Source organism: Sminthopsis crassicaudata, chromosome 3, assembly GCF_048593235.1.
Source record: "Sminthopsis crassicaudata isolate SCR6 chromosome 3, ASM4859323v1, whole genome shotgun sequence".
NCBI lineage: Eukaryota > Metazoa > Chordata > Mammalia > Dasyuromorphia > Dasyuridae > Sminthopsis > Sminthopsis crassicaudata.
In genome coordinates, this window is record NC_133619.1 from 493,125,588 (window position 1) to 493,147,337 (window position 21,750).

Below are 21,750 nucleotides of genomic sequence, written 5' to 3' on the forward strand. Positions count from 1 at the left end.
AGTTGCCCAGGCTCTTTCGAGGGGAGCTGCTGACAGGCCAGTTTATTGGTTATTATCAGTAAACTATTTCACAGAATCCACTGCTGTGAACAAAGCAACTAGCTCCTGAGGCTGCAAAGACCCTTCAAACAAAGCAAGGATAATGTTACATGGATAACACTTTACACCTCCATGGAGACTTACATCCTAGGAGCTCAAATGCTTTGTTAGTATTAATTAATGAAGCTTTGCAAGGTTCCCCCAGGAGGCAAGTATCATTAGACCAGCTTCTAGCAGAACCAGGAGCAGGGAAGGTTATAGGTCAAGGTCATACTTCAAGGTGGACAATATCTTTTGCTTTTATATACTACTCTTCCACCAAAGTGCCCAGGCATTTGTGTACATCATTTCCTTTTCTCTTTCTTGTGATGGCCACATGATATATTTTAATTTGAGATTTTTCAGAACCTTTCTTCCTAGTATCATTTGAAAACATTCAGAAGAGTATTAATTGTCTCTGAGAAAACCTAAGGCTGTTCTCATTTGGAATACAAGGTTGGAGGGAAAAAATTAATAATGTCCTGGTTTACTTAAATGAGAAATGTTCTCTGATTCTATGCTTCAATGAGTACTCCAGAAACTGTCATTCTTTGTTTCCAGTTCTCATTTAAAATATTAGTGCTTTCTTGGGTCTTCAAGAGAGGAAATTTCTACTCAAAAACTAGTCTAAAAACTAGATTAATTGGAGGCAAGAGATATCAGGATAAGCAAATAAGCAGAATTATATAAAAGAAAAAAGCTCTGTATTTGCAATTAGAAGACCAAGGTTCACATCCCATCTCATAAGATCACAGTTTTCAAAATAAAGGAGATTGGAAAGGTCTAATTCAATGCTCTTATATTGTAATCAAGAAAACTGGGACAAACGAGGCTAAGTTACTTGCCCAAGATCAAATAAATGAAGCAGAGAGAGGATTCAAATTCAGATCTTCTGCCTTGCTTTTCACCCTTTATTAAAAAATACTTTTTTACAGAAATTATTATTTTTTTTACAGAAATGTATATGATCTCTGCTACTCATTCCTGTATGACATTGGGTAAGTCACTTAACCTCTCTAAACTTCATTTTACTCCTCCATAAAATTTAGCAGCTGGATTAGATGATTTGAAGGTTCTTTCAAAACTAAATCTATTAACCTATGATGTCAACCTTTGTATTCCCCAACATATTATTATAGTTATATAAACAGTGACCTGAGAGGAATTATACTATCTAAATTCCATTATTTTGGAATAAGGGGAAAATGGTCATTTAGTTAAATGCTTACAACTTTTGGTGGGGCATTTGAAAAATTGGCCTGTTTATCTGCTATTTTACCTAGCCATTGGACTCTTGTCAAACTCCTACTAACGCATGCTTTTGATTTGGTCCTTGAGAATTGGATCTCTGATATCCAGGTACCTGATTGCTTCCATCAACTTATCTTGCAAGTATGCTTTTGCACTTCATTCTTCTTGCCTAATTATTGCAGTCCCCAGAGGGAGCTATGAGGTGGTAGATCCTGAGAAGAGGCAGGGAAGTAAAAAGATTTATCCTGGAACAGCACACTGTTCATTGAGTGGCATTGCTATTCTGAACAAGTTAACTTATAAACAACAGATCGATAGTTACTCCAAAAAAGACAACCTCTACCATCTGACTTGAAATTGAAAGGGGTGTGAGAAAGCCTGAGTGATACTTTTGTGGGTTCTTTACTCTCTTGGAAATTATTATTCTGGAGCTCTCTAATTTGGTTTAACACAATAGCATATTACTATTCCCTCATGTGGTCTAAATGCAGAGATACAGCACAAGAAGGGGATAGCTCACATATATGCCTCTGTGAAAGATGGGCATTTACTTCCACACATCCCCAGACCAAGTAAATTGAATGAAGTGAGATCAGCCCAGTGAAAACTACATGGCTACAGTCTTCTCACTAGCACCTCCACAAGGTCAATTTGACAGCAAAAATCACAGTGAGCCAGCTACCCAATCACATCAAAATTCAAGGATAAGGATAGACATGGAGCAGGAGGAGCAAATTGCTAAATAAGGACTCATAAATTCCCATGTCCTCTTAAACAACTAAATTGCAATTAGAACTAGTTGCTGACATACGTACTTGTGTCTTGCTCACTTTTTCAGACACAATGCTCACAGCTTTGTCCACAACTCAGGCCATTTAGTATTAAATGATCATGTTGTAGAGAAACAAAAAAGTTAAGGCCCATTGGTACTTACTTGCTAGGGGACACTAAAGAACTAAGTCATTTAATCATTTGGTTCTTCATTCCATCAATAGGAGAAATCAGGAAACCGAACTTAACAGAATGTCCAAATGGCAGACAAGCACGGGAATTATTTTTTTCTTTTTCTTGTTTTCACAAATAATTATGATTCTATGTGACTAATAGAAAGACACTTACTCTTCTCTGCTTAGGATTTCCTGCTTTCTTCTCTCTTTCTCTCAGTTTCATCTTCGGTTTGCTGCAAGATGCTTGCTTCAGATCATGTTCAAGCTCCATTTCTACCATGAAGCCTTCCTTAATTTCCTTGGCTGTCAATAATCAATCCTTACTCTGAAAGCATATTGTCTATTCAATGCTACTCAATTAGTATTTTATAAATATTAATATATATATTTAGCCTTTTATTTCTATATCCAATCTTTTAATCCATATGATAAACCCCTAAAAATGTAGGACTATATCTTTTTTGTATCCCCCAGACTTAAGGCACCCACTTTCATAGAATGGTTACTTAATAAATGTTGCTATTGACATTGATGATGATGAAGAAAGTATCAAAAATATTTAAATGTTAGGTTGAATGGCAAAGGAAAAACGTTTTGTTCAATTAGAAATTATGTAACCAATATCATCAAAGGCTAGTTAGGTAAAATAGCTGATAAAGTGCTATGTCTGAAATCAGGAAGACTTATCTTCCTGAAGTCCAAATCTGAACTTTTTAGCTTATGTGATTCTGGGCAATCATTTAATCCCCTTTGCCTCAGTTTTGTCATCTGTAAAATAAGCCAGAAAAAGAAATAGCAAATCACTTCATTATTTTTGCCAAAGAAAACTTCAAATGGAGCTATGGAAAGCCAGACATAACTGAAATGATTAAACAACAAATATTATCACTATGATATAAATTCCTCAATATTAGGATCTTGTTTCATTCTTTATATTTGTATCTCTATTTCCTAACATATAGTAAACACTTAATAAATGCTGATTGATTTATAAATTCATAGATGGGAGAGATACAAAAGAAATGTAAGACAAGATGCCATTTTAGAGAATTATAGAATTCAGAGGTCATTTAGTCTAAACCTCTTATTCTACAGATTAGAAAGCAAAGACCAAGGAAAGCTAAGGGTCTTAACATTTGAGTTGGGAAAAAACAAACAAACAAACAAACATATGTATGAAATAAATAATAAATGCTAAGTGGTATGTGATTAAGTACCCAAGTAAGACAGTAAGTGCTACAATAATTCAGAAGTAGAGAGATCAAAGATCAGTGATAAGAGAAATCCATATGAAAGGCTGGTTCTCACAAGTAACTATATAACTTTTAAATTATAGTTTCCTTCATATTAAATCATGCCAATTTGAGCTTCATATAGAATATTTATAAGAAGATGCAAAGAAAGCAAGAACACAAACTTATTGTACTGTGATAAGATGATTGGATTTAGAATTTGAGAAACTGTGTTTGAATCTCAAACTATTAACTACTTAAGCAACTCATTTTCCCACTCTGGATGTTGATGTCTTCATACATATACAAAATGAAAGGGTAAGGGGCTGTGGCTGAAATGATCTCTCAGTTCCCTGCTCTAAATGTTAGGAGGCTAAAATTATCTTCCAGAGAAGGATAATTTCCAGAAAACTAGGCAGGAGGATCATGATAATATCCCTAGCTGTAATGAAACTTTTTTTCAGAAGTTTCTTAATATCAGAATGTGTTTACAATAATAGCATTTCCCCCCAAGAGGCATGAGAGAAATTCTCAAAACATGGACATGGACACAAATATATAGAAAGCAAAATTAGAACCAAAAGTCCTCTGCTGGATATGTGAAAAACTACAACTAGCAGAGAACAGACCATCACACTCACCTATATATGAGTATGTATATACATCCTGAGAGAGAGAGGGAGACGAGAGAGGAGAGGAGAGAAATGGAGGGAGAGGGAAGGGGAGGGAAAAGGAGGGGAGGAGAGGGGGAAAGGGTGGGGAGGGAAAAGGAGAGGAGGGTAGGGGAAGGAAAAGGAAGGGGAGGGGGAGCAGAAGGGAGGGGAGGAGAGGGGAAGGGAGGGGAGGGGAGATAGTTGTATAATATAGTAATGGACCAGAGCACCGGACAGTAAGACTGGGTGTAACCTCAATCATCCTCTTTCTTAAGACTTAAGACTACAGTTACCGTAGTTAACTAAAACAAAAATATCTCTTAAATAGATCTTAAGAGAAACACAAAAGTCAAACACTTTTATCCTAAATGATATGGTGACCAAAGTAGCCTTCATACATCTGAGTTAATATAGTTTTGAAGAATGAGAATAAAATGAAGACTTGATAAGAGTTAGTAGGCTTAGGCTGCCTTGCTGTTCCTTACACTAGCTTCCTTGTAATATCTAAAAATCTGAAGCATTGGAAATTAGGTTTCAGACTATTTTTCAGCTTCTCCAGAATTCACTGTCCCACCTGTGGAATAGTTCCATGCATCTGAACTCATGACTTACATGCTTCAATGACAATTCAGGCAAAGAAAGGGTGCTTAAAATATGTCTATTGCACTAAATATGAGTCTAGTTAGCACTGTTTTGCCTTTTAGCACATCCATAAGTGTCATAAGAGAGATGACTTTCCAAACACATAGAGATTCCTGGTTGATGAGGCATGGGGACAGAGTAAAACAAGTAAAACAATTTAACTTGTAACATGGTGGTGTTTTATGAAGTCTTAAGTGATAGAAGAGATGGTGTGTGTATATATAGACATGTATATATGTATACATATAAACATATATATATGTATATAACTATGTATATATACACACAGGCACACACACATACATACACATACACATACATACACACAAAATTCAAAGATATGAGAGGGCATTTTCATTACTGAAGATCTCTTAGAGATTGAAAAGAAAGCAAGTTCTAACCCAGGTACAACCCCATGCTCAGGCCTTACTGAATTTATTTCTTTTAGGGAAATAGTTGGAATGAAGCCAAATCTAAAGAATGCTATATTAGGATCAATATCACTCTGAGGAGCACCAAATTCTATCACAATCTATAATAAGTTATTCTTAACATGTCATTGGCCTTGGGAAATTTCAAACCTTCCCCAAATGTATCTCTATATGACTGCTCTGCATCTCTTTGTCTCTGTCTCTGTCTCTCTCTGTCTCTGTCTCTCTGTGTCTCTCTGTGTCTCTGTGTCTCTCTCTGTCTCTCTGTCTCTCTTTGTATGTGTGTGTGTGTGTGTCTCTCTCTCTCCTCTCTGTCTCTCTTTGTATGTGTCTCTCTCTTTCTGTCTGTCTGTATTTCTCTCTCTCTCTCTCTCTCTCTCTCTCTCTCTCTCTCTCTCTCTCTCTCTCTCTCTCTCTCTCTCTCTCTCTCTCTCTCTCTCTCTCTCTCTCCCTCCCTCCCTCCCTCCCTCCCTCCCTCCCTCCCTCTCTCTCTCTCTCTCTCTCTCTCTCTCTCTCTCTCTCTCTCTCTCTCTCTCTCTCTCTCTCTCTCTCTCTCTCTCTCTCTCTCTCTCTTCTTTCTTTGTCCTTTTTAGATTTTTCTCCAAGTGAAAATTCCCCTTTTATGAAGTAGTAATGCAATGGTAGATAAAAGCAGCAAATGGGTTAAATATATCATAGCTCTTAAAAATTGTATTTTGTGTTTAAGGCTTATGAATTTATTGTATTATGAGAATTCTGCTGAAGTTCACTTGCCTACACAAGCAGAATGAATCTGTGAGAGGACAACTTCTGGTGTGGGAAGAACCAGATGTTTAATATCTACATGACAGCTCTTGAATGTAAAATCCTAAAGAGGGAAATCATTTAATGACTAAAGGAACCATTGGACTACTACAAATTTGTTGGGAACATAAGAGTTGACCTCCTCATAATAATGCATTATGGGATTTTCTATTCTTTTGTAGTTTCTTTAAATCACGATACTTCCCTCAGGTCTATTGACCTGGTCTTAATGACAGTGAGCAAAACAATTGTTCTACTGAGCCTAATAGTCCTTTTGATATTGGAGTTTTTCATATAGTGTACTATCTATAGATTAACCTTGGTCAGTCAATGGTCCTACCTGAGCAGAAGGAAAAAAAGCATTTCTCAGTTGAGAGAGAGTGAGAGAGACACACAGAGACAGAGGGACACACAGAGAGACAGAGAGACACAGAGAGATTGGAATAAAATGGTATTTTTATGTTCAGTTTCACTAATCTTCTTGGAAAAGTAATAGAAGGGAGAGAAATAAAAAGGAGTCTAGAGGGAGCCCATGACATTGTTGTTGACTTCTAAATTGACTGTTTTGGTATCTAGTAACATGGAATAAAGAAGCTTGACTTTTCCTCACAACAAGCCGTGCTACATTTCACTCTTTTGGGTTAGAAGTGTGTGTAGAAATTTGAAATTAGAAAGCCATTGGTTCTATAACCATAGTACTCATGAAGAAAAGCTCATCATGTTAACCTGTCAAAAACAACAACAGTAACAACAACAAACCCTATTAGTTAATCTTAATTTCCTCTTACTAGTGTGTCCTTTAACTTTGAAGTCAACCCCACTCCCATATCTGGTTGAAATATTTTGAATCTTCATAATCAACAATAACAATGAAGATATCATAATGATGATGATCGTTATATAAATCAGAATAATAATGAATTACAATGGACTTTTTGGCATTTTGAGGTTTTATCTTGATGGTTAATGAAAGGAAGAGAAAATGTTTGACCAGCATATACATTTTGTACAAAAAATACTGATGCCTCACCATGATTCTAGTATCGATAAACCACTTCCAATTGGGAGGAGAGATGCCCTCTCTTCCCAGCAGCTAACAGCATCAAGACATGAAACTCACTAAGAAGCAGCAGAGGGGCCTGGGGCCCAAATGTGTCCCTGCCAGGGAGGTCAGAATTCCAGTTTGGCAACTCAGCATGGCATGAGCAGAGTCAGAGCATCCAGACCAGAGCAGACCTCTTCACTGGGTGGGCCTCATTAACTTCAGAGAAGAGGTTTTTCATTCTCAGGCTCATCCAAGCAGCCACAACCACTGCCATCAGGCTCCCCAGCACTTCAGTCTTAATGGCAGGACTGAAATACAATTTATCCACTTCTTTTTCTAATAGCCGATCCCTGGCTACAGATGTTCCTCACCACCAACTGGCCAAGGAATCCTGAATCCACAGAAACTGGAGATTCCCAACAATTTGTGATAGCTACTCTCAGTACTATAAACCCAGGAAAGGATGCTTATAGTACACCTTTCTTTTCCACAATGGGTTTCTTCGGCAGCTTTCCTTAATTTGCTCTACCCCAGGCACACAGAATAAGTGACATTTCTTGCCAGAATTTCATGAATCTCTTGACGTAGGTACTCAGTTTTCACACACACACACACACACACACACACACACACACCTGCAAATACATTCACTGCCTTCTCTCTCTCTCTCTCTCTCTCTCTCTCTCTCTCTCTCTCTCTCTCTCTCTCTCTCTCTCTCTCTCTCTCTCTCTCTCTCTCTCTCTCCCCCCCCCCCCCCGTCTCATTGTCTCTCTGTCTCTGAGAAGACCCACTTTCCCCCACCACAAAGAAGCGAAGAACTGCTCCCTACCTGAGAGTGGCGCTCTCCCCTTGCCTGACCGTCACGTTGTCCATAGCTTTGGGAAAGGTGGCATCTCCGCTGCGCACTGGCACTCCTGTGGGTAGAAGGAACAGCAGCCTGAGAGACAGGACCACGAGGAACCTCCAGGGCAGCAGCAAGTACCCACCGACCCCCATCCTCGACAGCCACAACTTCCCTGAACTGGAGCAGCGGCACCGCAGGCGCCCCCCAGCCAGTCACAGGAAGCGGGGCGGGGGGAGAGGAAGGGGACGGAGCGAACCAGGAGCACTCTGTGTGTTTGGGGCGGGGAGGGGAGCTCCTCAAGTCTAATAATCCTCCCCAAATCCCGTCTCAGCTTTTCAGCATCAGAGAACCAGATTCCCGGACGACAACATCTGAAGAGGGCTCCCTTGGTGTTCCTCCAGCAAGGGAGGAGCCGGCAGAAAAAAAAAGAAAGGAGGAAGGCAGGTGCAAAGGTGTGGACACGTTTTCAGGAGAGGATTCTTCCAATTAACAGTTCAGACATGGCACTTTGGTAAGAACTAAGCACTTTGGTACCGGGGACGTGGAAAACGGTTTCATTCAGCCACCCACGAGCAGATCTGTAATTCCTCAAATGGAATAGGGACAAAAAGAACAATCCCGACACTTTCTATCAAGTTTCGAAGAAAAGGTCACCACCAGGAGAGTTAACAATAGAAGAGGTACAAAGTACAGATATATTTATATATGTATATATATAAAAAGCCGTAGTTAATGCTGCAGGGGGAACGGGAGACGGAGGGCAATACACTATGCACGCAGCTTCGGCACGGCACGTCCAAACCCCAGGAATTCTGCAGCAGCTCCCTCCGTTCAACTTGCGTGAATCCAAAATGCACACACTCCAGTCGCCCCGTTACATCCAACCTCTCAAAGAGAGACGCGGCACCAGCCGAGATGGTAGAAAGAAGCAAATGCCAGGGGCACGCGAAGCCGCGGTAACCCTCTCTATCTCCTTCCCTGGGTTTAGGCAGGGCAAAATGCAGAAGATGCAACCGGCCGACGGGAGAGCCTCGCCGGAGCCACACCAAACTCAGCTGCTTCCCCCAGTTTCAGCAGCTCCTTTCTCCCAGGAACATCTCCGACTCGCACACGCACCGACTTCCAGGGTTGTCATGACAGCAACTCCATCACTGACCAACACTTTCCCTCCGATACAGACACACTGAACAGCTGAGACTTAGCACATTAATCTCCAGGAAGGACGGTGAGCAGCAGAGAGCTCCCACTTTAACCCCTGCAGTGCCTGCACCCGGCATAGCCGTAAAGGCTAACACTATATAGCAGAGATTAACTCTTGAAGAGCTATGGCCCCTAAATAGGAAAGTTACAATCCAAAGGCAAATTATTCCTCAGAAATACCTTCAGATTTTTGGTGATATCCAAGAATATTTTAATCGATATTCTGTACTCCGGAACTGGAAAACCATGAAGAATGCACGTGGTCCTCTTCAATTGTTCACATTATATACATTAGATATTCTAAAAAGCTTTGGAGCTAAAAGGGTCAGGATGGGTGAATACTTTAATTAAATCATATTCCTGCATGAATAAGGACACACCCTTCCACAGTACAAACCTCCATCAAGTCCTCTATCTCCAAAAAGCAAAGTGAAAGATGGAATTTAAAACATAGATGCTAGGTATGATATCTAAAACCTTCTAAGAAGTTGGCAAAGTCCCTTGGATTTATTTTTCTCCCTGAGAGCAGTGGGGGAAATCCTAATCCCCTAGGATCTACTTACTTATTATTGATTTGGACAACAGAATTTTCCAGACTAAGGATCGTTTAATTCAATTCTCTCATTTTGCAGAAAAGGAAAACAAGATACAGAGAAATGAGTGAAATTGTCCATTTTCACACAGCTATTAAATGGCAGAACCCAGGGAAGAAGCCAGGTCTCCTGATGCCAGTTCAGGTCACCTTCCACTAGACACGACTGATTTTATGTACATTAGAAAAAATGTTAGCTCTGCAAAAGAGCTTAAATTAGGGAAAACTTAGACACCTGGTATTCTGTACTAAGGGTTCCCAGGTTTTCCTGAGTTGCAAACTCTTGCACAGTTGATTTCACTCTTAAACATTGTGTCTTTCAAAATCAGAGAGCCCTGGAGGAAAAAAAAAATTGAATCTGCATCGGTAACTGTCACTTCCCCATTTCTGCAGTTGCTGTTTATCTTTGTACTTGCATTATGATTTTTTTTCCTCTTAAATACTGATAAAAGAACCTGAATATCCTATCACAGGGCCTAGCATCCTCTGCACCTAGGGAGCATAGCCCAGACAGAGCTTGGTTGGCACATCAGTGATGCAAAGCTGCTCAAAGCTGAGGGCCTCCATGATGTAAGCTCTCAACACTGACCTAAATCCTCTCTCCTGATCTGCAGAAGCAGTGGTAGTGTCTACTTGAGCTTTCTGCTGAACCTATTAGGGTGGCTGCTAATTATCTAACACTTTTATGAGAAACCATGTTACTAAGAGTTCTTTCGGGACCAAATAGATTTGTATAGGATGGCCAAGGTATGAGTAGGAAGAAGTAAGGAGAGTAAAATTCATAAAAATTCTTAGATTCCCCAGTAATCCAGTTGTAAGGTATCAGAGAATAGGAATTTTGAAGACTACCTTCACTTTCCTCTTCACCTGTCAATGGGTTTTAATCATTTGAACTTTTTAGTGATGTCAAAGTGTCCATCTACATAAGAATGACTAGAATTCTTCCACTACTTTCAGATAGTAAACTAGGTGTTTGGGGAAAAACAAAGAAACTTGGATTTGCAGTCAGCAGTCAGCAGATTGAAATCACAGCTTGGCCATCTAAAACCATGTGACATTTGCTAAGGGGATTAATCTCTCCAGACCTCAGCTAATTGATCTGCAAAATGGGGCTAATGATACTCCATACTGTCTACTTTACACAGTTGTTGTGGGATTATATTAATGTGTTGTTGTTGTTGTTTTGTTTGTTTGTTTTAATGACTAGAAAAGCATTAGTCATACAGCAGCAGGTAAATCATCATTTTATGTCCTGAAAGAATGAAAAGTTACTAAGAAATGATGCAGGTACTAAAGGAAATAGGAAATTTTTTAAAAAATCATTTTTGTTATTATTCTGATAGGAAGAGAGAAAGGAAAGGAGAGGAGCTTTATGTTAGCATTACTTGTTTTTATACAATCTCAGCAGGTGGTTACACTATACTCAGTCCTTGTTAGACCATATTTGTTTTCATTTCTGGATCCTACTTGTTAGCAAATATAAGAGAATCCTGAAGAAGAAGACTGATATAGTGAGCAAACTAGAGAACATGTCTTAACACAATCAATTGTCAGACTTCATGTTGTTTGGGCTGGAAGAGAAAAAAACAGTGAGGGACATGATCATGTAGAAAGGGACTGCTAGACAGAACAATGGATTGATTGTGAAGTCTCCAATCAGGAAGACTAATCTTCAGTTCAAATCTGGCTCCAGACATTTACTAGCAATGTGATCCTGGGCAAATAACTTAACTCTGTTTGCTGCAATTGGACTACAGAAAAAAATGACAAACCACTCCAGTATCTTTGCCAAGAAAACTTCAAAATGGCATCATGAAGAGTTGAACATGACTAAACAAAATTATGTAAACGAGGGAATAGACACACAGTTTCTAGCATACAGAAGCAGCTGGTAATGGAATGAATAGAAGGCTGGAAATTTCTCTGATTAAGACCTCATTTCTCAAATATATAAAGAATATAGTCAAGTTTATAGAGTCATTTCTCAATTGATAAATGATCAAAGGATATGAAAAAAGTAGTTTTCAGACAAAGAAATCATAGGTTTGTATAGTCCTATGAAAAATTTTCTAAGTCACTATTGACTAGAGAAATGCAAATTAAAACAATTCTGAAGTACCTATCAAATTGACTAACATTACAAAAGAAAATGACAGATGTTGGAGGAGACATTGGATAAATTTGGGACATTAATGAACTATTGGTAGAGTTGTGAACTAGAATATTTTGGAACTTTGCCCGCAGGGCTGTAATATTTTGACCCAGCAATATTGGTACTAGGTTTGTATCCCAAATAGATCAAAGGAAAAGAAAAAGGAAAAAGACCTACATATACAAAAATATTTATGGCAGTTCTTTTTGTGATGGTAAAGAATTGGAAATTGAGGAGATAGTTATTAATTGGGGAATGGTTGAACAAATTGTGGTTTTATAATTATGATGGAATACTATTGTACTATAAGAAATGATGAACAGGATGCTTTCAGAAAAATCTGGAAAGACTTATATGGACTGATGCAAAATGAAGTGAGCAGTACCAGAAGAACATCGTACACAGGAATGGCAATATAGTATGATGATTAATTGTGAAAGATTTAGCTATTCTCAGCAATAAAATGATCCTAGACAATTCCAAAATATTTAATGATGAAACATACTATCCACCTCCAGAGAAACTGGCGGAGTGTGAATTCTATTGTATTTTTCTGGGAGGGTGGGGGAGTTGTTTTCTCTTTTGCAACAGAGTTAACAAGAAAATAAGTTTTTCATGACTGCACATGTGTAATCTATATCAAATTTCTTGCCTTCTCTAAGATGAGGAGTGGTAGGGAGGAAGGGATGGGGATAGTTTGGAAAACAACATTTTAAAAAATAAATTTATTTTCATATACATAATTGAGAAAATATAAAATAAGAGAAAAAACCATTGACAAAACAATAACTAATAATAATAAGAGAAGGCTGAACTGGCCTCAGTCACTTACAAGCAAGTAAACCTGGACAAATCACTAAATTTGTATTTTCCTCAGTTTCCTCTTCAATAAACTAAGAGTATTACTAACACCTACCTCCTAGAGTTGTTTTGAAGATAAACTTAATACTATTTTAAAAGTGCTTTTCAAACTTTTATATACTATATAATTGCTGTTATTATTTCATTATAAGTGCTTAATAAATGCATGTTAAATTTAATTTGTTCTCCTTGACCCAGAAGAGAAAGCTAAAAGTATGGGTGGAAAATGGGAGCAGAAAGTTTTGTAAAGTGCTGGATAATTACTGTGTTCTGGAGGTGGAATCTGCTCAGGTAATGAGTTCTCCCTCACTGGAGGCTTTAAAGTAAAGGTTCTACTTTTCCATGTACAGGTGATTCTAATTGATCCTGGGGTCCCTTCGAGCTCAGATATGCTTTCATCTACATTTTATAGACATGGAACATTGAGGCTAACTGGTTTCACCAAGTCAGATAGTGATAAAACTGAGCCCGGAGCTCACATTTCATCACTTCTTACTTCTATAATATGCACACTTCCCCTGTTCTCTAAATAAGAAGAGATGACCTGCACTAACAGTCCACTTTGTATACGTTATACATCCTCCCAGTCATGTTGAGGCAAAGGCTAACATTAAGGGAAGGAATTCATTCAAAGAGCCTGGAATAGTTTTGCTATGCTCCAGAGAGGAGCTCTGTGTGAATTCTCCCATGACAAGTTCTCATCTTGGCCTTTGCTCTCCTTCTCAGGTAGGTACCTCCGAACATCTGTTTCTGCATCTAGAAATGGGAATAATGAGAGCAACCAGCTTCCCTTTGTGGCTGAACTCTATGATTAACTCCCTAGCAAAGTACTTAGAGATCCATTTAAGGTAGAAGGTGCTATATTAATAAAGTTTGACTGTTATTGCTACATTATTACTTGTTCATGGGAAAGTGATTCTCCTTTCAGGTCTCTTTAAGGCACTCAGACTCTACCAGGCTGCCTGCTGTTGATCCAAAGATAGTAAAACCTTCTTTATCTCTGGCAGTGAAGGGAGGCATTCCAGTAGCTGCTGCCTATAGAAGAGCAACCAGATAAAGGAGATTCAGAAGGGGAAAAAGCCACCTGCAATTCCAGACTGGCTTCTGTCAGGCCTGCCATCCATCCTATACAAAATTTTACATTTACAAGTACATTATAATTATATTTACTTTTACAAAAAGTAAACTGCAAGAAAGGTATTAGAGAAATTATAAATGCTCGAATTATTTAGAAGATCACAAAGATGACATATTTATTCTGTCTAAAGTTATAGATAAAATAATTGCTTCTAGGAAATAGCAACATTATATACACCTTCCTCCATGGTCTTTTAAGCACCTACTTGAACACCTTTTCCTAACACCATTGGGTTGATATCATTCCCCCAGTTAATGAAGAGACTGGTCACTAAAAGTAATTTGATTATTTGTATTCTTTTTAGAAATAGTTTACCTTTGCCTCTTGGAAAGCAGATACCTAACTACCTCCTTCCTCCTCCCTCTCGATTTCCCTCATCCCATTTCCCCTCTCTCTTCCCTTTCCTCTTGCATACATATATACTGTACACATAAATCAACTTGTCACAGCTCGTCTCCTGGCTGACAGCTGTAATTGCTTCAGGTTATAAAAATATCTATAGGACAATACCTCTCAGGCACACAGACATACGCATACACATGCACACACAAAGGAAAAGAAAACAATAATATTCCCTTTAATAATTCTGTGACTGTAGAGGGAAAATCGGGGGAATCCAGCATGGAGCTCACCATAAAGACACTGGAGTGTGACAGCACTCAGGTAAGGAAATAGGAATAGAGTGAGGCATCTGGAGACTCCAGCACTTAAAAGACAAAGCAGGGCCTGTCACAGGGGCAAAATTTCAAGAGACAGTCGATTTAGTTGTTCTTTTTAACTCAACTTCTCACCAAGCAGATGAGAGTACAAATGGGCTTATTCTGTGCAGGCAAGATTCAGAAAGAAGACTACTATCTTAAGAAATTTCAGTCCTTCTTTGCAAGGCTAAAGGCCCCCCTCTCCTGGTAGAGATTTCAAACACAGAGTGAAGGCAGGGAGAGAAGATTCATTGGGCAGTAAAGAATAAGATGATGCTCAGTTTGATCTTAGGAATTCTGACAGGACAGCAGAAATTAAATGCAAAACTTCTGAAGCTTAGACCCATCTTGGGAGATGGTGGGGTCAGGCAGGGCCTTAACAAGAAATTTAGTGCTAATTCTCAAGTGATAAGTCAAAAGACATTGGTAGAGGGAATGCCCTCAAAATTCAGGGTCTCCAGAGGAAAAACAGGCAAACTACTTGAGTGAGGATCCAAGGGCATAAAAGCAATCAGGACAGAAATAAAGTGGGGGAAAAAGAAGGGATAGGAATTTGAAAGGTTCAGAAAAACAAATCAGATTTTAGATCATTAAGAAAATGTTCCTAATGCATAGGGAGATAGACAACAAATATATCAATAATAATAGCTCACATTTATATAGTGCTTATTGTTTGATATAGTAGCTAGAAGGAGCCTCAGAAAGTCCATTGAGTTTAACACTAGCATTTTTTTAATTGATGAAAAACCTGAGGCCTCTGGGGAAAAATCTGATTTGTTCAAATTTACAAAGCAAGTAAGTGTTGGGTCAGAATTCTAATCCATGTCCTCTGACTCTAAATCAGTGATTATTATTTTCCTCCTTATATTGGCAAATAGATAACAGAAATGCATCCAAATAAGTAGATGACAGGAAAAGGATTTTGGAATACTGAATAGATAGTCAGTAACAATCTCAATCCAGTAGATATTTCTATCTTCTACTTTCTATATATATTGGATTCTGTACAAGGAATTGAGAATGCAAGAAAAAAAATTTAAAAAAGAAAATTCCTCCCCTCAAGGGCCTTATACTCTGCCAAAAAAATCTAAAAACATAGATTTGATGTTGGTCTATTATGACTAATCCTTCTTACTAACCCGGGGATTAGGGATGAAGCTTTCTTTAAGCAGTCAGTAAAAAGGAGACATGGTGAGACCCAAGCATATAAGACTATTTCAGAGACTAAGGCATAAAATAGCATCCCTTGCTAGCATGCCTATGGAAAAGTAGGTAACTACTGAGCAGTGGATGGCAGCATTGTCCAGTGTAGTTCTCCAGGAGCTGTTCATTTCCCAGAATCCTATAGAGGAATCAGCCCATGGCTTTATTTGCAAAAATCTTTATCAGTTGCTAAAACATCCTGATGGACAGATCCTGCATTCAACAAATTATATATCCCTAACAACTAAAAAGAAAAAGACTGGGAAAGCTTTGTATCTGGTTGTAACCCGAGATCATTTCAAAATGTTCTAGTTCCAGAACTACTAGCATGCCAAAACATGTGTTTTCCTCTCTCATTCAGAGACGCTGTGTGTAATCAGTGTCTCAGTCCCATTCACACTGAGCTCAGATGTTTTTTGTTTTTTCCCTCTGGAGGAGTGGTTTGATCCTCAGGAAACTCCATGTGGAGTTGTGGTTACAAAGAGGAAGCCTCATTTTGCCTGAACTCAGGAAACCTGAATATCTTCAGGTCTGAGTTTATTTATAAATCCTGGGCCTTGACCTGAGGAGTCTGGAAGAATGATGACCTGTTAACTCCCACCTCTATTCCTAATTAATGTCCTGACATCCTTGTTCTCACAAAGAGAAGAGAATATGGGCCCAGCTTGCAGACTAAATATGAGAATATTTGATGCCTGGAGGACAGGATACTACTTTCCCTTCCCCTGGGGCATGGGGAATTTTATTTTGCTATGTTTTCAGTTTTCCTAAATAATAATCCCCCAAATCCAAGTAAAGATGAAAAATACTCCATATCTCATTCTCCTGCCCTTTTAAAGCCAAGAATAATTTCAAGCTTCATTTTTAATTAATCTCTCCTCTCAAAATGCCTTTAGATGCAGATCTTCCTAAAGGGAAACTATCTTGCTTCCCATCCATGATCTCTTTTAATCCTTCCCAACCATTAATGCACCCATTTTTGGGGGGAAAGAACTGAGGTATAAATTAACAAACTGATTTTAATAAGATCCGGGTTTCACCAACATAGAGACCAAGATTACTAAAATACTATTGATGAAGGGATTTAAAAAAAAAAAAAAAAGACTCTTAATCTTCAATAAATACACTGTTAATATTTAATTGGCATTTATTTAAACTTACAGTAACTGTCCCATTAAATCTAAATTAATTGCACATTTGGGAACTTTCCCCTAAAGCCTAGCTGGGATCTGGCTGTCTGGATCCCTCCACTGATTATACACCACACTAGGCACCCAGCCATAAAGAGAATTTTTAACCTACTCTTTAAAGACAAGTTGATATGGATTCTATTTTGTACTCTACTTTATTTGACTGTTTAGAGACCTGTCTTTTTAATTCAGCATTTCTCTTTTAGAAATGTCTCTTTTTCTTTGGCTTTGTTTCAATTCTTCTTTCTATCCATTCTTCTCTCTATTTCTTCCTCTCTCCCTTCCCCCTCAATCCTTTCTTCTTGCCCTCTACCTGCTCCACTTTTCTTCTATCATGTACTATTCCCCAATTTCTCCATCTCTTTTACCTTCTCTCTCCTTTTATCTTCTAGACGTTAATCTTTAACTGTTTCTGTATCTATCTCTTCCTTTTGTATATTTCCTGTTCGTCTTTCTCTTTTTCTCTCTCTCTCTCTTTCTCCTGTCTTCCTCTGAATCTCTTTTCCCCTCTCCGTCTCTCTGTCTCTGTCTCTGTCTCTCTGTCTCATTGTCTCTATGTCTCTGTCTTTCTGTCTCTGTTTTTCTCTCTGTCTCTCTCTGTGTCTCTTTCTTCCCTCCTTCTTGCTCTTTCCTTCCTGCTTCCTCTCCCTCCCTCCCTCCTCCACCCCAGTTAACAGATTTTGAAATGACAATTAGTCCGTTTCTAACACAGACTAAAGACAACCAGTTTAAGTGATACCAAAAATTGTATGGATTCTTTTTTTGTATATGCCTCAACAGCAGTAACATACAGAGATTTAAGAATTTTAAAATAAAATGAATCTTGTAACTTGGAAGTTACATGAGAATGTAATTGGGCAAAACTGATTTTTGCTATCCCTGAAACTGAGGGCACCTAGGTGGAACAATGCAACTAGAGTCAAAAAGATGTGAGTTCAAATCTAGCTTCAGACATTTATCAACTATATGACTCTGAACAAATAACTCAACCCTCTTTGCCTCAGTTTTTTTCAACTATAAAATGAATTAGAAAAAGAAAATGCAAGCCATTTCAATATCTTTGCCAAGAAAATCATAATGAGGTCATGAAAATTTGAACATGACAGAAAGAACTAAACAACAACAAAATCCTTGATATACCATTGGAGGAATCAGATTCAGTGATCTTTCCAAAGCACCATATTACTTCTTGTTTAATTTGCAACTGGACAAACTATTTTATTTTCTCTACACTGCTTGCCTCCAAATCATGCTACTATAAAACCATCCCATTTTCAAGGGTTTTATTTCCCTCCTTTTTGTTTCAAATACTACAAAGATAGAACCAGAAGATACAGTGTGACTTTGTATTCAACCTGTGTTGGGAAACAATGTCTCTGTAGTCAAAATGCTTCTTCTATTTCATATTATTAACTCTGAGAGATCCAAGAAATAATTAAACATATCTCTGTCTGCCTGTATGTCAATCTGCCTGCTTACTTATCTGCTTGTCTTTATTTATCACTATCAGGATTGAAGTAGGCTTTATAATGAATGTGCCCTCCTTCATGGGGAAAAATAATAAGTGCTTTTCTGACGCATGCCTCCTGTTGAGTATTAGTCAAGGCCAAGAGTCACAGAGATACCAGGGGAAGGAAGGGAGTCACTGGAACCTGGATATGCCTATAGATATAGAAATAGAAATATAGATACAGAAATAAGAAGATTAAGTTGCTTTGCAAAAATGATTGGGGTTATCTAGCTTAGAAAATAGAGGCTGAAGTGAAACATCCAGGTTTACAAAATCATGACATACACTACTAGGGGAAAGAGTAATCATTGATATTCATAGATGATTTCACTTATTTTATTTCAGATGAACCTCATAACAGCCCTATAAGGTAGGTGCTACAGGTAACATTATCCCCATTTTACATGATGTGAAAAATGAATCAGAAAAAGAATTTGGGAACTGTTGCAATCTATAAATGGGTACTGGAGGCAGGGAGATAGAAGTTCAAATCTGGCCTCAGACACTTATCAAGGGGGTAACATTGGACAAATTATTTAATCTTTTTATGTTCTAATTTCCTCATTTGCAAAGTGTGGATAATGACACTTACTTCCCAGAGCTGTTGTGAAAACCAAATGAGATATTATTTACATAGCTAAATAGCAATGATGAAGATAATAAAGATAGCTAGCTTTTATATAGTGCTTAAGGTTTGCCATATTTGATCATCTTCACAATTCTGAGGAATAGGTACTTATATTATCTTCATTTTACAGGAAAAGAAACTAATTGTAAACATGTTAAATAACTCACCCAGGGTCATACATTTAGTAGCTTTCTGAGGCAGAATTCAAACTCATGTCATCCTCACTTCTGATCTAACATCTTATCTACTGTGAGTCCTAACTGACCAGCATGATAAAGCTAATTGCTATTATTATCAGTATAATAATAGCTAACATTCAAATAGTGGCTATTATGTGCCAGGTATTGTGCTAAATGTTTGACAGTTATTGCCTCTATTGATCCTGACAATAACTCTGGGAGATCAGTACTATTATTATCATGATTTTATATGTGAGAACACTGAGGGAAGCAGAGGCTAAATAACTTGCCCAGAATACCATAGATAATAATTTAAGTCTTTCTGATTCTCAGATGATCTAGCCACTGCACCACCTGACAATTTACTATTTGTATTTAGAAAACTAACAAATATGGAATGTAGTTTTAGGTGTTTTGTTTTTTTTTTAATTTTTAGGAGTACATCTTTAATTTACATAAACTGATGCTGAGCAAAGTGAGCAAAATCAGAAAAACATTGTATACAGTATCAGCAACATTGTAAGATGAACAAGTATGATTAATTTAGTTATTCTCAAAAGTACAGTGACTCAAAATAATTTCAATAGACTTGTGATGGAAAATTCCATTCACATCCAGAGAAAGAACTATGAAGACTGCATACAGATTGAAGCATGATATTTTTTTACTATTTTTTTTTTTGTTTTTTCTTTCTCATTGTTTTTCGCTTTTCTGATGATTTTTCCTTCATGACATGACTAATATAGAAATATATTTACTATGATTGTACATGTATAACCTATATCAGATTGCTTGCTGTCTTGGGGAGGGCTTTGGAAACAAGGAAAGAGAAAAAATTGGAACTCAAAATCTTATAAAAATAAATGTTGAAAACTATCTTTACATGTAATCGGGAAAGATATAGAAGAAAGTGGGAAAAAAGGGGGAAATAAACTAGTAATCATAAAAAGAAGTGCATCTTTAAAGAATGAATTTTAATTCACATAATTTATATAGGATGAAAACAATTTAGGAAAGATTTTAGAGAAGGAATTGTCAAACTTGGATTCAATGTCTCATCTTTCCTTTCTCCCTACCCTTAGGAGTTAATGTATAAATTTTGAAGTCTGTGAATTTGGATGGGGAAAATATATAATTTCAATATATCTAGTTTCCTCTAAAATGCTATTTATTTTATGAATTTAAAAACATGATGCTGAGAAGCATTCCAAAACTTCAGCAGCCAGCCAAAAGGGTTTATGCCTCAAAAAAGGTTGAGGACCCCTACTAGAAAAACTAATGAATAATGGAACCAGACAGGAACAGGGTAATACTACTATTTATGCCCTGGATGTCAGTGTGCCCTATATTATAACCTTTGTATAGATCATATAATTAATGCACATAGGGTTAGCTGGGAATCTTCTGATCATGAAAATATATAAAAGAAATGCCCATGGATTTTTTTGGTCATGCATAGGCTTAACAATTTGATCCTAACAACAAATCTTTCAGGGCAAGGAATAGTATTTCTTTTTACTGAAAAGGTTATTATCTTTTGTGTCTTGGTTTTGTACATATATATATATATATATATATATATATATATATATATGTATATTACATTTGTTTCTCTGAATATATGTTGTTTACCCCAAGTAGAATATTAATTCCTCAGAGATAGGAACTGTTTTCATATTTGCTTTTGTATCCTTTGTGTATATAGTATAGTATATAGTAGGCATCAAATAAAGGCTTGTTGAAATCTATTGAATCCAAGGCTCTGGAGTTTAGTGAAAAGAGTCAACATAATTGTGATTTGCCCATCAGTTAATATAAATATTTCCCAGAGCACTCATTTAGCTCTTGGGAAAATCGACTAACATCACTACCATAATGAATCTACTTTAGTACCAGCCCCCAACTTGTGACCTCCCAGCACTCTGTCCAAGAATAACATTAATAATAATCATACTATTAAATAAGGTGCTTGGTTTGCACCTGAAAAATTTGAGAAATGGTCTCATAAATTACATTCCAGGGATACCATCTTTAAGCGTTAACAGGCAGAACGGACTCTGAATTCTGGGAATTGAGCATAATTACATGGAAATTGACAAGGCACAAATGCCAAGAATTCTGTTAACCTTTAATATTTTGAAAAAACTCTCCCCTTGTAATTATCTCTTTCTTTTGTCTTAAATGTTACTGATGAATATTTAGTGGCTAAAGCAAATAAGAGTGTGAATGGATACTGGAAATTTAGGTTCTGTCTGGAATCCCAGGTCATAGTAGATATTTGGTAAATAATGGAAACTAAAAGTAAGACTAGAAGATTGACTGTTTCCTAGATTTATAAACATTGTGGGTATCTCCTAAGTAATTTTTCCAATGATTCAAGTAGATCTTATGATCTAAAGAGCTAGTCTGGACTCAAGAAAAGGCACTGAATCTCTTTAGTCTTCAAACATCCTATCTGTACAACATGGTAATGATATTTAGCATTATTTTTAA

At 37.4% G+C, this 21,750-nt stretch overlaps 1 protein-coding gene across 6 annotated transcripts in view; it reads right to left on the bottom strand.

Moving 5' to 3' along the window:
• The window catches only part of NTM (neurotrimin), a 1,341,553-nt gene that overhangs the window by 578,259 nt on the left and 741,544 nt on the right, over positions 1 to 21,750 (bottom strand). For 3 of the 6 annotated variants that reach the window (XM_074303784.1, XM_074303781.1, XM_074303780.1), the window contains exon 1: positions 7,892 to 9,118. In XM_074303784.1, the coding sequence (XP_074159885.1) occupies positions 7,892 to 8,058 (167 nt within the window). In that variant the 5' untranslated portion in view covers positions 8,059 to 9,118. Of the gene's footprint in view, positions 1 to 7,891; positions 9,120 to 21,750 lie in introns of those variants that run through there. The other 3 variants (XM_074303779.1, XM_074303778.1, XM_074303782.1) reach the window with 3 other exon arrangements.